The sequence below is a fragment of the Giraffa tippelskirchi genome, chromosome X, assembly GCF_054371585.1.
Source record: "Giraffa tippelskirchi isolate mGirTip1 chromosome X, T2T-mGirTip1v1.2.pri, whole genome shotgun sequence".
NCBI lineage: Eukaryota > Metazoa > Chordata > Mammalia > Artiodactyla > Giraffidae > Giraffa > Giraffa tippelskirchi.
Window position 1 is genome coordinate 54947884 of NC_137289.1, and position 17124 is coordinate 54965007.

At 44.3% G+C, this 17124-nt stretch overlaps 1 protein-coding gene across 1 annotated transcript; it reads left to right on the forward strand.

Annotated features, from left to right (window-relative positions):
- The first annotated feature begins 13978 nt into the window (after positions 1 to 13978).
- LOC145535356 (uncharacterized) lies at positions 13979 to 16910 on the forward strand. Its single transcript, XM_081563775.1, has 3 exons — positions 13979 to 14732; positions 15508 to 15706; positions 16698 to 16910. The coding sequence occupies exons 1-2, from the start codon at positions 14150 to 14152 to the stop codon at positions 15663 to 15665; spliced, it is 741 nt and encodes a 246-aa protein (XP_081419901.1). The 5' UTR covers positions 13979 to 14149; the 3' UTR covers positions 15666 to 15706; positions 16698 to 16910.
- The last annotated feature ends 214 nt before the right edge of the window (positions 16911 to 17124 follow it).

Consider the following 17124-nt stretch of genomic DNA (forward strand, 5'->3'; position numbering starts at 1 on the left):
TTCCTAGAGGTAAAACAAAAGTGTGGAGAACTCTTATAACTGGGTCATCCTGGGGTTTTTAACTCACAGACTTTTCCACACTCTAGCAATGCACCAATTAGATTTCAGGATTTTCTGCCCCACCACTGGTTCCTGCAGAGGTTCCTGATCTTGAATTTTTGCTTTGGTAAGTTAGGATTCTCTGTATTCACCAGTCTCTCCAATGTTCAGAGAGCAGTTTGGCCTATGATCTCTCTTCTCTATGAATCTAAGATGAGTTGTTGACTTTTCAGTGTGTTCAACTTTTAACTTGCAGTTAGGACGGAGTGGCAACGTCTAATCTCCTCATATGTGGAACAGGACTTGAAGCCTGCCATTGATTGAATTCTTAAAAACATGAAACCAATCTTGTAGTCTTGGGATAATCTCTGCTTTGTCATAATGTACTATCTTTTTATGTATCACCAAGTTGATTTTTGTGACTATATTCAAGAATGACATTTGAGTGTAATTTTGAGGTTTTAAAAACTGCCCTTTTCAGATGTCAATAAACTTCATAAACAACTTGGGTAGTAATCACCTCCCATGCCAGCTTCGTTTTCTGAAAATTTCTAAAGAATGGATGCTATTTTTTTCTTGAGCAAGTGATAGAATTCACCTTGTGAATATATGGAAATAGAGGGGTATTTGGAGGTTTGTGAAGAGTTATTCAAATTTTTAATAAAAAGAGGCTTTTTATTTCAGCTTTTATCAATTCTAGGGTTAAGGTTGCATTTTTCTTAGGTTTAGAATTTTTTAATCTACCTAAATTGTCAAATTTATTGCTATTAAATGGATGATTGTACTGTATCAATAACACTTTATAACAATTTATTGAGAAATTGTCTATCATAATGTATACCATTTAAAGTGCACAAATCAATGTTTTTTATACTATTTATAGAATTATGCAATCAACACTACTATCTAATTCCAGAACATTTCATTTCCTCCAGTAATTCCTTTATCCATTAGCAGATACTCTCAATTTTCCACCCTCTGAGCCACAGGAAGGCACTAGTTGCTTTTTTATATATATTTATCTATTCTGGACTTTTACTATAAATGGAATCACGCAATTCATGGTATATGGTTACTGGCAGCAATAGAAACAACTCCTCACAGTACAAGTAATCCTCGGTAAGATTTGTGCCACTTTCTCTCGAGAAACCATAGAGGACAGGTGACATTGGAATGATATGTTAAAAAACAGACAGAAAATGAACAAGTGAAAAATTCTTTCAACCAAGAATTCTATATGTGGGGGAAATGGAAGGTAGATAAATTCATTCCAAGAGAAACAAAAACTGAGGGAATACATAGCTAGTAAGCCTGCTGGACAAAAAATAATAAAAGTAGTCCTTCAGGGTGAAGTGACACAACACTGGGCACCTATTTGGAGGAATGTGAAGAAATAAACCACAAAGGCCAAGGTAACTGCACAGGTTATGTGCAGCAAACGCCAGTATTATTGCATTTTGGGTTTCTTCCTGACCCTTCTTTTTTTTTTAAAAAAATATTCATTTATTTATTAATGGCTTCACGGGTCTTAGTTGCAGCAGGATCTTTGTTGCATCATGAGTGCTTCTCTCTAGTTGTGACACACGGACTCCAGACCATGCAGACTCAGGAGTTGTGGCCCACAGGCTTAGTTGCTCCACCACATGTGGCATTTTAGTTCCTGGACCAAGGATTGAACCCTCATCTCCTGGATTGGAAGGCGGATTCTAAACACTGGATCATCAGGGAAATCCCTGTAACTTCTCTTTTTGCTCTCCTCTTTGTATTTTGATTTAAGATAGAGATGTATAAAACAGTAATCATAAAACTGTTAATGGAAACCATGTACAAACATTATATTTGTCACAATAACTAAATAATGGAATGTAGCACAGCTGGGAAGGAGCAGAGTTTAGAATACTATGAAAACTATCTCACTAAAATACACACTTGATTATTCTAAAATTAAGATATCAAGTATAACTCACAGCATAACCACCCAGCGCCCCCCCCAAAAAAACACAAAAAATGAAAAAAAATTAAAAGCTTCAAACTAAAAAAAAATTTAAAAAGTAAAGAAAAAGAGTGATAGTCAGTTTGTACACTAGAAAAATTCAATTAATCACAGAAAAAAGACAGTAATTGAGGAATGAAGGAACAAAAAAGGTATGGCAAGTGGAAAGTAAGAAAATGTCAGGAAAAATCTTTCCTTGGAAGCAATCACCACAATACCAATGGATAAAACTTTTCAATGAAAAGACAGATTGGCAAAGGGGATTAACAACAAATGTCATCCACTGTATGTTATCTACAAGAGCCTTGCCTTATATCCAAAGACAGTTTGAAAACAAAAGGATAGACAATGGTATTCCATGCAAATCATCCCAAAGTGAGAGATGCAGTGGCTATACTGATATCAGATGAAATAGATTTTAACAAAAGGTTTTTTTTTTCATTACAGAGTACCAAAAACAGATTTCTGTGTTAATAAAAGGATCAGTAAGGGGAGATGTAACAGTTATTTATCCATATAGTCCTAACAGCCTCCCAGAATGTATAAAACAATAAGTGACAGAACTGAACAGAGTACCTAGTTCTATATAATTCCTGGAGACTTCAATACTCTATTTTCAATGAGGGATAGGCAGACAGACAGAAGACCAATGACGAAATTAAGGAAGGGACCACTAGAACTAATTAACATCTGTAGAGCACAGAGCCCAGAAAATCACATTTTTTAGGGAAGCTACAGCAAAGGAGAAGGAAAGTTTGCTACCCTTGCTTGAAATGGATACACGTGAGAAGCAACCAGGAAGCATTATTCACAATTCTTCCATTGTGGGTGGCCTGGAGCTATGCTTTTCCACAACTCTTTAGAAAGTCCACCTGAACCTGTCCTATGGGCTCCTTTCTAGATGATTGCCCCATGATCTACCTGCTACTGCATTCCATGATCCATCTTCAGTGACCAGCCTACACACACTACACTGGAATTCTTATCCCCAAAAGCTCTAGGCTGCCCCCCAGAAAGTAGGAATCAACCGTGGAGCAGTTAAGAAACTGTGTCATCAACACTCCCTGTCACTATTGGCTGAACACTCCCTTGGCTTCTACTCTATGGATTAATTGATGATCCCCAGCCTCAGAGTGCATGCTGGGAGGGGCCAGTCACCAGGGGCAACCCAGCGCACCTCAGGCCAGGATACAGTCAATTAACCATAGTTCCCGCCCCAGGTGCTAGAGCAATAAGTTAGGGTGGGAAGAGATGGCCAAGGTTGAGAGAGACAACAGAATAGGCACAAGCCAAAGCACAATCCAGGCACCTTTGGCAGTTTCAGCCCAGGTTGCCTTTACCTTAAACTAAAAATACATTTAGTTAGCAAAGGAGAAGTGAGTTAAAGCTGTCAAGGGTCATGGTTGGGCCATCCTGTTGTGACAACTTAAGTTCTGTTTATCTCCCATCCACCCCACTAATGAAGGAGGGATCCCCTACCCTAAGTAGTGGGACATGGCCAAGCACGAAACACTGGACAGATGGACAGCCACCTGTTTGCGAGTCTCATGGACTAACAGCTGGCCGGGGATGGGGGGGTGGCAACAGGGAATGCCAAGCAGGGCAATGGGGGTGTGGGACATAAGAGGAGAATAAACCTGCAGGGACCATGGGAAATAAATGTTGTAGTAACAAGAGGATGGGGAACACCCACGTTTCCTCACGAGGAGATGATAGTCCTATTGGAATATTGCACTGGCTGGCAGGGAAGTAAAACTTGGTGGCTGGGGGAATGGATGGGGTGCAGCTAGTCTGGTTGACAGGAGAGAATCAGCTGAGTGAGGTAGTCTTCCCACAAGGAAGAGGACATTGCAGGTGAGAGCAGGAGAAAGCACAGTTGGGCCAGTGGGGTAATATGAGTTTCAAAGGCATTAAGGGAGCATTGAAAATTTGAGGTCTTAATATACAAATGGGAATCTTATATAAAGAGGTCTATAGATGAAAAGCAATCCCTTTCAAAATGACAGTGACCTTTTTTGCAGAAAAAAAAAGCTGGTCCTAGAATTCATGTGCAATTACAAGAGACCAGGAATAGCTAAGATGATTTTGAAAAAGAAAATTGGAAGACTCCACTACCCTGTGTCAGAATGTACCATGGCAACAGTAATCAAGACTGTGTGGTACTGAGATAATGAAAGACATACAGATCAATGGAATAGAACAGGGAGTCTGGAAATAAACCCAGATATCTACCCTCAATTGATTTTCCACTGGGATGTAAGATCATTAAGTGGTGAGAAGTGGGAATCTTTTCCCCAAAATGGTACGAGGACAGCAGGATATACACATGCAATAGAATAAAGTTGGACTCTTATATTATGCCAAATACAGACATTAAATGGATAAAGAATTAGCTGTAAGAGCTAAAACCATAAAACTCTTAGAACAAATACAAGGGGATATTAGATTGCTGGGCTTGCTATCACAAAATACCACAGACCAGTGGCTTAAACAGCACAAATTTATTTGCTGACAGCTTTGGAAACTAGAAGTCCAAGAACAAGGTGTGAGCAGGTTTGGTTTCTTGTGAGGGCTCTCTTGGCTTGAAGATGACGAGCTTCTCCCTGCATCCTTACATGATTGTTCCTCTAGTGTATACCCATCTCTGGTGTGTCTTCCTGTCACCAAGTATACTTTCGTCTAGGATACCAGTAAGACTCATTAGGGTCTAACCATATGACCTCTGCTGACCTTAAGGTCCTGTCACCAAAAACAACCACATTTTGAGATAATGAGGCTTAGGCATTAAACATGTGGGAATATGGGGGGTCCATAATTCAGTCCTCAGAAGGGGTAAATCTTCATAACATTCATCTAACAATGGATTCGTAGATATGATGATAAAAGCACCAGTAACAAAAGAAGAAACAGATACACTGGATTTCATAAAAATCAAAAGTATTTCTATATCAAAGAACATTAACAAGACAGTGAAAGCACAACCTAGAAAATAGGATAAGAATCTTGCGGCAGGCATATATCTAATAAAGGTCTAATATCCAGAACACATGAAAAACATTTACAACTCAACAAGTAGCCACGGAATCTGAATGAGAAATGAGCATAGAATGTGAACACAAATTTTTCCAAACAAGATATACGAATGTGCCATAAGGATGTGAAAATAAGCTAAACATCATTAGTCATCAGGGAAATATAAGGAAAAGCCACCACATGATGTCACAGTACATTAAAAAAGATGAGTAAGTAGATTTTTTTAAAGTGAAAAATAAAACATACTTATGAGGATGTAGAGGCATTGGGATCCCTGTACATTACTGTTGGGAAATGCCGAAGAATGTTCAAGCTACCAAACAATTGCACTCATTTCACATGCTAGGAAGGTAATGGTCAAAATCCTTCAAGCTAGGTTTCAACTGTATGTGAACTGAGAACTTTCAGATATACAAGCTGGATTTAGAAAAGGCAGAGGAATCAGAGATTAAACTGCCAACATCCATTGGATCATAGAAAGAATTCCAGAAAAACATCTACTTATGCTTCATTGACTACGCTAAAGCCTTTCCTTGTGTGAATCACAAGAAACTATGGAAAATTCTTAAAGAGACAGGAATACCAGACCATCTTACTTGCTTCCTGAAAAACCTACATGTAGGTCAAGAAGCAACAGTTAGACTCAGACATGGAATAACATACTGGTTCCAAATTGGGAAAGGAGTACATAAGAGCTGTATATTGTCACCCTGCTTATTTAACGTATATGCAGAATACATCATGGGAAATGCCATGCTGGATGAAGGACAAGCTGGAATCAAGACTGCTGAGAGGAATAGCAATAACCTCAGATACGCAGATGACCCCAACTTTATGCCAGAAAGCAAAGGGGAATTAAAGAGCCTTTTGATGAAGGTGAAAGACGACAGTGAAAAAGCTGATTAAAAACTCAACATTCAAAAAACTAAGATCATGGCATTTTGTCTCATCATTTAATGGCAAATAGATGGGGAAACAATGGAAACAGTGACAGATTTAAAAAGATGCTTGCTCCTTGGAAGACAAGCTATGACAAACCTAGACAGTGAATTAAAAAGCTGAGACATTACTTTGACGACAAAAGTCCATATAGTCAAAGTTTTTCCAGTAGTCACGTATGGATGTGAGAGTAGGACCATAAAGAAGGCTGAGCGTCAAAGAATTGATGCATTCAAACTGTGGTGTTGGAGAACACTCTTGAGAGTCCCTTGGACTGCGAGGAACTCAAACCACTCAATGCTAAAGGAAATCAACCCTGAATGTTCACTGGAAGGACTGATGCTGAAACTGAAGCTCCAATACTTTGGCCGCCTGATGTGAAGAGGCAACTCATTGGAATAGATTCTGATGCTGGGAAAGAGAGAAGGCAGGAGGAGAAGGGGTCAACAGAGGATGACATGGTTGGATGGCATCACCAACTCTATGGACATGAGTTTGAGCAAACTCCAAGAGATGGTGAAGGAAAGGGAAGCCTGATGTGCTGCAGTCCATGGGATTGCAAAGAGTCAGGCACAACTGAGCAGCAGAACAACTGAACAACAGCAAGTAGCTGTAGAAGAGTTTGAAAGCTCCTGAAAAAGTTAAAAGCCTTATGACTGTCTCATCAATTCCACTATTTAGCTATATAAGTCAAAGAGAAGTATTTGTTCAAACAAAAAGTAACAAAAAGTTCTATCCCCATGTTCATAGCAGCCCTAACCAAAATGAGAACCCAAATGGGAAACATCCCAAGGATCCATCAACTTGTCCTCAACTTGTTTCACATTCATAAACAAAAGTGACCCTCTGTACACAGGCATAGCATTCAGCCACAAAAAGGAATGAGAGAGGCCAGACACAAAAGATCACATATTGTAGGATTTTATTTCTCTCAGCTATCTAGAAAAGGTAAGTTCATAGAGGTAAACAGAAGATTAGTAGTCATCAGAGCCTGGTTGCAGTGAGGGGGAAATGGAAAAGGACTGATTACTGGCATGGGGTTTCCTTTAGGAGTGATGATTTATTTGGGAACAACAGAGAGAATGGCTGAAAAGCATTGTGAATGTACTAAATGCCTGTGACATTCACAACAGTAGTGCAATAATATTTTAAACATAAAAAGTGCTTATTGGCTTAAGACTTCTGCAAATAGATTGGGAATTGACTTCAACAAATGCTGGGCTTCCTTTGTGACTCAGTTGGTAATGAATCCGCCTGCAATGTGGCAGACCTGGCTTTGATCCCTGGATTTGGAAGATCCACTGGAGAAGGGGATGGCTACCCACTCCAGTATTCTAGCCCAGGGAATTCCATGGACTGTGTAGTCCATGGGGTCGCAAACAGTCGGACACAACTGAGTGACTTTCACTTTCACTTTTCAACAAATGCTAAAATGTGTCCTTTAGGAAAACTTTTTGAACATAATACCGGGGAACAAAATAGAGGAAGACTGGAAGATATCACTAAATTTTTAAAAGATGCCCCTATAGTGTTAAGGGAGCTACTGAAGATAGCCAATAGATTTATTTGCCTTAAGAATTTTATTATTGTCGTGTTTCAGTGCTCCAGATTATAGCAGCCATTCTTCTAAAATATCCCGTAGTGGGCATAGGAACTCGGACATATGGCTCATAAAGTTAAACTGAGTCTTTGTCACTTAGAAATGGGCTTGACAGCTTGGGACCCAATGGACTATCCCCACTGAAAATATTGAGTATGAGTTAAGTAAAACAAAACAAGGCCAACATATGGGGTGAAATCTATAATACATAAGTTCTATGTAGGGAAGGGGTGGTTATCTCCACTGGGTCTCCTACTAAAGGCCATAACTCCCAAATACCATCACCTGGGGGATGGAGTGGGTAAACATTTAAATATACGAATTTGGGAGGGGCTGTCACTGTTTAGTGTAGAGCAGGTGATTAGCCCAGTCATGAAAAGAAGTCTCTCTTCATTTCTTGGAGCCTTGAAGTGAGGGGAGCCCTGATGAATCCCTTTACAGCTCCTATTTTTACTCCTTCGAATCTCCATTCTCCATTTTCGTTGCATCCATGTCAACTCGTATGTTCTTTTCTAAGTAACTTTAACAACATTAAAACCTCCAAATTCTCCTGTCTCTCACAGGAGGTTTTAAACAGTTGCTCATATGTGATCTATACACTTTATCTTTTTTTCTACCTATAGCTACAGGTAGATATATAGGTATACATATAGTTGACTTACAAAGCTCCAGGTGCACAGCAAGGTGATTCAGTTATACATATACACAAATATTATTTTTCAGTTTATTTTCCATTATAGGTATTTCAGTTCAGTTCAGTTCAGTCGCTCAGTGGTGTCCAACTCTTTGCGACCCCATGAATTGCAGCACGCCAGGCCTCCCTATCCATCACCAACTGCTGGAGTTTACCCAAACCCATGTCCATCGAGTCAGTGATGCCATCCAACCATATCCTCTGTGGTCCCCTTCTTCTCCTGCCCCCAATCCTTCCCAGCATTAGGGTCTTTTCCAATGAGTCAACTCTTCGCATGAGGTGGCCAAAGTATTAGAGTTTCAGCTTCAACATCAGTCCTTCCAATGAACACGCAGGACTGATCTCCTTTAGGATGGATTGATTGGATCTCCTTGCTGTCCAAGGGACTCTCAAGAGTCTTCTCCAACACCACAGTTCAAAAGCATCAATTCTGCAGCGCTCATCTTTCTTCACCATCCAACTCGCACACCCATACATGACCACTGGAAAAACCATAGCCTTGAATAGACGGACCTTTGTTGGCAAAGTAATGTCTCTGCTTTTAAATATGCTATCCAGGTTGGCCATAACCTTCCTTCCAAGAAGTAAGCGTCTTTTAATTTCATGGCTGCAATCAACATCTGCAGTGATTTAGGAGCCCCCAAAAATAAAGTCTGACACTGTTTCCACTGTTTCCCCATCTATTTCCCATGAAGTGATGGGACCAGATGCCATGATCGTAGTTTTCTGAACGTTGAGCTTTAAGCCAAATTTTTCACTCTCCTCTTTCACTTTCATCAAGAGGCTCTTTAGTTCCTCTTCACTTTCTGTCATAAGGGTGGTGTCATCTGCATATCTGAGGTTATTGATATTTCGCCCGGCAATCTTGATTCTAGCATCTGTTTCTTCCAGCCCAGCGTTTCTCATGATGTACTCTGCATATCACTTAAATAAGCAGGGTGACAATATACAGCCTTGACGTACTCCTTTTCCTATTTGGAACCAGTCTGTTGTTCCATGTCCAGTTCTAACTGTTGCTTCCTGACCTGCATACAGGTTTCTCAAGAGACAGGTCAGATGGTCTGGTATTCCCATCTCTTTCAGAATTTTCCACAGTTTATTGTGATCCACACAGTCAAAGGCTTTGGCATAGTCAATAAAGCAGAAATAGATGTTTTTCTGGAACTCTCTTCCTTTTTCAATGATCCAGCAGATGTTGGCAATTTGATCTCTGGTTCCTCTGCCTTTTCTAAATCCACCTTGAACATCGGGAAGTTCACGGTTCACATATTGCTGAAGCCTGGCTTGGAGAATCTTGAGCATTACTTTACTAGCGTGTGAGATGAGTGCAACTGTGTGGTAGTTTGAGCATTCTTTGGCATTGCCTTTCTTTGGGATTGGGATGAAAACTAACCTTTTCTAGTCCTGTTGCCACTGCTGAGTTTTCCAAATTTGCTGGCATATCGAGTGCAGCACTTTCACAGAATCATCTTTCAGGATTTGAAATAGGTCAACTGGAATTCCATCACCTCCACTAGCTTTGTTCGTAGTGATGCTTTCTAAGGCCCACTTGACTTCACATTCCAGGATGTCTGGCTCTAGGTGAGTGATCATACCATCGTGATTATCTGGGTCAGGAAGATCTTTTTTGCACAGTTCTTCTGTGTATTCTTACCACCTCTTCTTAATATCTTCTGCTTCTGTTAGGTCCATACGATTTCTGTCCTTTACCGAGCCCGTCTTTGCATGAAATATTCCCGTGGTATCTCTAATTTTCTTGAAGAGATCTCTAGTCTTTCCCTATCTGTTGTTCTCCTCTATTTCTTTTCATTGATCACTGAGGAAGGCTTTCTTATCTCTCCTTGCTATTCTTTGGAACTCTGCATTCAGATGGGAATATCTTTCCCTTTCTCCTTTGTTTTTTGCTTCTCTTGTCTTGCCAGCTATCTGTAAGGCCTCCTCAGATAGTCATTTTGCTTTTTTGCATTTTTTGCATTTCTTTTCCATGGGGATGGTCTTGATCCCTGTCTCCTATACAGTGTCACGAACCTCTGTCCATAGTTCATCAGGCACTCTGTCTATCAGATCTAGTCCCTTAAATCTATTTCTCACTTCTACTGTATTCTCATTAGGGATTTGATCTAGGTCATACCTGAATGAACTAGTGGTTTTTCCTACTTTCTTCAATTTAAGTCTGAATTTGGCAATAAGGAGTTCATGATCTGAGCCACAGTCTGCTCCCGATCTTGTTTTTGCTGACTGTATAGAGCTTCTCCATCTTTGGCTGCAAAGAATATAATCAATCTGATTCTGGTGTTGTCCATCTGGTGATGTCCACATGTAGAGTCTTCTCTTGTGTTGTAAGAGGGTGTTTGCTATGACCAGTGCGTTCTCTTGGCAAAACTCTATTCGCCTTTGCCCTGATTCATTCTGTACTCCAAGGCCAAATTTGCCTGTTACGCCAGTTGTTTCCTGACTTCCTACTTTTGCATTCCAGTCCCCTATAATGAAAAGGATATCTTTTTTTTGGATGTTAGTTCTAAAAGGTCTTGTAGCTCTTCATAGAACCATTCAACTTCAGCTTCTTCGGCGTTACTGGTCGGGGCATAGACTTGGATTAATGTGATATTGAATGGTTTGCCTTGGAAACGAACAGAGATCATTCTGTTGTTTTTGAGATTGCATCCAAGTACTGCATTTTGGACTCTTTTGTTGACCATGATGGCTACTCCATTTCTTCTAAGGGATTCTTGCCCACAGTAGTAGATATAATGGTCATCTGAGTTAAATTCACCCATTCCAGTCCATCTTAGTTCACTGATTCCTAGAAATGTCCACATTCTCTCTTGCCATCTCCTGTTCGACCATTTCCAATTTGCCTTGATTCATGGACCTAACATTCCAGGTTCCTAGGCAATATTGCTCTTTACAGCATTGGACTTGGTTTCTATCACCAGTCACATCCACAGCTGGGTATTCTTTTTGCTTTGGCTCCATCCCATCATTCTTTCTGGAGTTATTTCTCCACTGATCTCCAGTAGCATATCGGGCACCTATTGACCTGGGGGGTTCATCTTTTAGTGTCCTATCTTTTTGCCTTTTCATACTGTTCACAGGGTTCTCAAGGTAAGAATACTGAAGTGGTTTGCCATGCCCTTCTCCAGTGGACCACATTCTGTCAGACCTCTCCACTATGACCTGTCCGTCTTGCGTGGCCCCACATCGCATGGCTTAGTTTCATTGAGATAGACAAGGCTGTGGTCTGTGTGATCCGATTAGCTAGTTTTCTGTAATTTTAGTTCCAGTGTGTCTGCCCTCTGATGCCTTCTCACAACACCTACCGTCTTACTTGTGTTTCTCTTACCTTGGACGTGGGGTATTTCTTCACAGCTGCTCCAGCAAAGTGCAGCCATTGCTCCTTACCTTGGACAAGGGGTATCTACTCACGACGGCCCTTCCTGATTTTTAATGTGGAGTAACTCCTCTCGGCCCAACTGTGCCCAAGCAGCCGCTGTTCCTTGAGCCTGGGGTAACTCCTCTCGGCCGCCGCCCCTGGCCTCGGCCCGGGCTAGCTTCTCTCGGCCGCGGCCGTCGGCCCCATGCCCTGGCCTAGCTCCTCTCGGCCGCCGCACCCGGCCCCCGGCCCGGCCTAGCACCTCTCAGCCGCCGCCCCAGGCCCCCCCCCCGGCCCCCGGCCCCGGACCCGGCCCCCAGCCCGGCCTAGTTCCTCTCGGCCGCCGCCCCCGGCCCCCGGCCGCCGCCCCCGGCCCCCGGCCTGGCCTAGCTCCGCCCCCAGGCCCCGGCCCGGCCGAGCTCCTCTCGGCCGCCGCACCCGGCCCCCGGCCCGGCCTAGCTCCTCTCAGCCGCCGCCCCGGGCCCCCCCCGGCCCCCGGCCCCGGCCCCGGCCCCCAGCCCGGCCAAGCTCCTCTCAGCCGCCGCCCCCGGCCCCCGGCCCCCGGCCCCCGGCCTGGCCTAGCTCCGCCCCCAGGCCCCGGCCCGGCCTAGCTCCTCTCGGCCGCCACCCCCGGCCCGCGGCCCGCCCTAGCTGAGCCCCCAGGACCCGGCCCGGCCTAGCTCCTCTCGGCCGCCGCCCCCAACCCCCGGCCTGGCCTAGCTCCGCCCCCGGCCCCAGGCCCGTCCTAGCCTAGCTCCTCTCGGACGACGCCCCTGGCCCCCGGCCCGGCCTAGCTCCTCTCGGCCGCCGCCCCCGGCCCCCGGCCCCCGGCCAGGCCTAGCTCCTCTCGGCCGCCAACCCCGGCCCCCGGCCCGGCCTAGCCTAGCTCCTCTCGGCCGCCGCCCCCGGCCCCCGGCCCGCCCTAGCTCCTCTCGGCCGCCGCCCCCGGGCCCCTGGCCCGGCCTAGTTCCTCTCGGCCGCCGCCCCCGGCCCCCGGCCCGCCTTAGATCCGCTCCCAGGCCCCTGGCCCGGCCTAGCTCCTCTCGGCCGCTGCCCCCGGCCCCCGGCCCGCCCTAGCTCCACCCCCAGGCCCCGGCCTGGCCTAGCTCCTCTCGGCCGCCCCCTCCGGCCCCCGGCCCGGCCTAGCTCCTCTCGGCCGCCGCCCCCGGCCCCCGGCCCGCCCTAGCTCCTCTCGGCCGCCGCCCCCGGCCCCCGGGCCGGCCTAGCTCCTCTCGGCCGCCGCCCCCGGCCCCCGGCCCCCGGTCCGCCCTACCTCCTCTCGGCCGCCGCCCCCGGGCCCCCGGCCTGGCCTAGCTCCGACCCCAGTCCCCGGCCCGGCCTAGCTCCTCTCGGCCGCCGCCCCCGGCCCCCGGCCCCCTGCCCGGCCTAGCTCCTCTCCCCGCTGCCCCCGGCCCAGCCTAGGTATTTCAGAACATTGACAAAGGAACTACAGTTCCCAGTGCTATATAGCAAAACTTTGTTGGTTAGTGCACATCTTTTTTAAAAATTAGAAATCTAGCATTCTATTCATACTAAGTCAAACAAGTGGAATCAAAATGTCATAAATTTTTTAGTTAGGCAAACATTAACAAGTTTTCTAAGATATATATTATACATACTAGTGAGTAACTATTATTCACTTAATACCATTGTACCATGATTGGTCAACAGAAAAGGAATAGAATTCTATATCACCAAAGCTACCATTTAATAGAAAAACCTGTAATCACTTTTTAAAATCCTGACACATGTTAGAATTATCTTAGAATTTTTTGAAAAATGCCAAGGTATTGCCTTTATTCTCCAAAGCTACAGATATGTTGCTAATGAGCAGCCATGCTTAAAATCAACTGGACCATAATGATGATCTTTTAGTTTTATCTAATTTGTTTCATGTTTTCTATTTCATATTTGGTGCTCCTGTTTAATTTATTTTATGTTTTCTAATTTCTCCATCTCTTTCTTTTGATGTTCTTTCTCAGGCCTTTATTAACTTTTTAAAATAAGTGTATCTCTGATGACCTGAGCTGACACAGGGTGGCAACTGGGGACCACATCCAGCTTCCCATACCCCAGGGTACAGCCCTATAGGGACATTGCCTTTTCGTTTTCGCAATGGTGCAATCAGTGTAAAGGAAGGGACTCCTGTGGGCTCAAAGTATGACCTGGGGCTGGAAGGCTTCCATGCAGTCTGAAAGCCTTGATCACTCATTGGACGGTGGTCATGCCAGCCCTTGCCTCCTGGCCAATGAGCTTAGAGCTGGTGCTGGAGGAAGTGGTCCCCAGTTGACCCTTCAGGCTCCACCTACCGTCGCAGACTCCTGTTCGTTGTGCAGCCAACGTCTCTGCTGTCCCCACCCCCACCCTGCGGTCCCACCACCAACAGCCTCTCCTTGACACGACGCTCAGCCCAGCGGCCGCCATCTTCCCCACGGACGTTACTGCAGGCCCTTCATTGTCTAGCACATCTCTCCTGCCATGTCTGCCACAGAGGAGCACGACTGGATCCCAGGTGGCCAGGATAGAGCTGGTGGCAGGGCAGGCCGCGACCCCAGTCTCCTTGGGGTCCAGGCATCTGCTTGGGAGGGGATGGAAGGAGTCGAGGAGGCCACGGCTCTTCTGGCCTCCTTGGAGGTCTCCAGAGCCCTTCCCGGGGAGCAGAATTGGCCACAGGCTGCAGTGGAAGAGGAATGTGATAGAGAGCCGTTAGAGGAGGAGAAAATGGCAGAAGATGTAGAGGAGATGGAGGAGGACGAGGAAGAGGGTGAGACCGATTTCGAGCTGGAGGAGGAGGACACAGAAGAGGAAGACGAGAATGAGCAGGAGGGTGCGGCAGGGGTTACAGGCCTCGGGTTCTCTGCGGCGAGGTTTGGGCCCCTGTTCTGGAATCAGGTCGAGTCCTTTCTACACAATTTATATAACAACAAAAATGTCCTGTTCCGGCCTCACGCTGACCGCCTGATGGCCAGGGGCCGCTCCCAGCTACCCTCGGACCCTGGAGAAGGTCCGGTGCCTCCTCAGGAGCAGGAAGACCTGGGAGAGGGAGGCAGAGTCTTGCAGGGTGAGTACCCGGTGGAGGGCGCTCCACCCTGGGAGCTGCGGGATCCTGTGGAGGGGGTTGCATCCTAGAAGACAGAGGAATCAGCGGTGGAGGCTGAGTTCTGGGCGAGGGAGGCCCTGACGGCTGCCTCTGAAACTGGGAGGTTGAGGCCTGTGGTCCCAGAGGGGCCAAGGCGGGCAAGTGGTGGCTGAGCCCTCAGGCCCTTATGGGGCCATTGAGCTCAAAGGCAGGTCTCTAGCAGTCAAAACAGTGGGTCAAAACTCTCAAAAACCTCCGGGCAGAGTTTGCACAAGTGGATGCCCAATTCTATAGACCTTCATGGTCTCGAGAAAAAGCATGCTGCCTTCTACCAACCTAGAGGCAAACAAGTGGCATCCCTCCCTTTTGGTCAATGGCTTTAAAAAATGTGAATATTCTCAGTAGAAGGATCTGAGAAAACGATGACATAGCACAGGGGCACTTTTCAGCGATTGAGGAATCTGTGAGTGTACCCACAGAATTTGTCTTTAAATCAAACGAACATTTTTTCCATTGAGGTTCTGACAAACACATACAAAATGGTATCATTATCAAATGATTTGGATCCCTTCTCCAAAGGGGCCAGAAATAATCAGAGAGATCTGTGTGAGATCTACTGGAAAGAGGGGGAAAATATTTGTGAAAATTGTCAAGCAGCAGAAATGAGAGGAGGGGGGCTAGAAATATATCAACCAGTAGAAATATGCCCAGCTATTGTTTGTTTTTTCTTTTATTAAACATATTTCTCTTCTCTCAGGCCTAGACTCTGCTGCTGATTTTAAGTTGGGATATTTTCCTTGCCAACTTTTGACCCCAAAGTCTGCATCATACTGCCCTAATGACGAGGGTGAGCATCAGTATGAAAACGCTGATGAAGAGGAAGAGGATGGAAATGAAAAACCTGAAGGACTCTGAATGGATGTGGTCTCAGCAAAGAGCAGCTCTGGATAGTACAGGTATTATTGTATAGGCTCTAGTATGACATAAACATTCATGACACATACCTGTGACTGACAGCTTTATATTTTTTAATTTTTCTTCTGTAAAGTAAATAAGAAAATTGTTGAAATTTAATTTTGGGAAAACAGTTTATTGTTAATAATGTATTCTAGATAACGTAGGAGGCAGGATGTTCTGAAATGTATTTCATTTATAGCCATGAGTCCTTTGTCCTGTAGCTTTAAGACTACTACAGATGGGAAATTTACCAGACCTGGAAATGGAGACCAATGCTTCTTTAGAGAATAGTCACCAGAAGCAGCAGCTAAAGTGACTAGGCCATGCATTAGCTGTATCTTCATCACCTGGCCACACAACTGTAGTCTCTTGTACAGACAATGACTTTGAGAAAGTGATTCCTTACAGAGTAGTAAGATGTTAGGGGTTTCAAGAGAACTGCATTTCAAGATTAATTCACAAATACTAGTTCAATTTAGATTTTTTATTCAAAAGAAAAGAAAATTAGTCTTAGTAAGATTACTGGTTATCACTGAGTTGATAATTAAATCTTTGTTTCTGTTTCCTCTATTTATTCATCTTGTAGTCTCTCTCACTCACTCTCTCACTCTTCCTTAATTTTCATGCATGTCGATGTTTGATAAAGCCTCTTTCTCATTTTACACATGTGGAAACTGAAGGTCTGGAAATACAAGGGATTTATGATTTGTGTAAGGAACAACAGTTTTTAAGGTGGAATGATTATTTAAATCACAGTGTGGCCTTTCAAGGAAAAAGCAAGCATTTATAGTGGTGGGCAAGAGGGAGATAAGTTTTGCATGATGAAATGATGTGCACCCTGATCACCAAGGGTCTGGGTTACGAGAAGAAAACATTTTGTTTTCTTCTCACTGAGAAAATAGATGTACATAGTATTGACTCATATTTAGAAAGTCACTGGTGCACGTTATTGGGGTACAATTGTTAATTGGTTCTTATTTCATCCTACAGTGGGAAGGCATAGAAAGAAGCAGACAGCAAAAGAAAAGATGGATTTGTTCTTCATGGATATTCTTGTTTTCATTAGCCTGAAATACTAATTTTGTTTCAAAGTTTCAACACCCCAAAATGGTATTAACTACTGACATCTGACTTTACTCTTACCTTTTACAGATAATTTGATAGTATTGTTCACATTGGAAATAAAAGCTTGTTTGAAATTAATACGCTGTAGTGTTTTTTTTTTTCGCATAAATAACACTGACTCAAATCTGTCATTGTTCTATTTATTTTGGCCCACCTTACTGTCACTGAAAGGGATTTCTTTCAGCTATTTGTCAAGCCTGTTTTAAATCCTTTAATTGCTGCCCCAAATAAATTAAAATATAAGGCTATAAGTAATTTGTGTGATGGTGCCGTAGCCTCTGCTATATTTTAT

Excerpts from the sequence above, each read along its gene's own strand:
- LOC145535356 (XM_081563775.1), top strand. The coding sequence starts at position 14,150 with ATGTCTGCCACAGAGGAGCACGACTGGATCCCAGGTGGCCAGGATAGA. Across the intron at positions 14,733-15,507 it reads GGGAGGCAGAGTCTTGCAGG|GCCTAGACTCTGCTGCTGAT; the intron begins GTGAGTACCCGG and ends CTCTTCTCTCAG.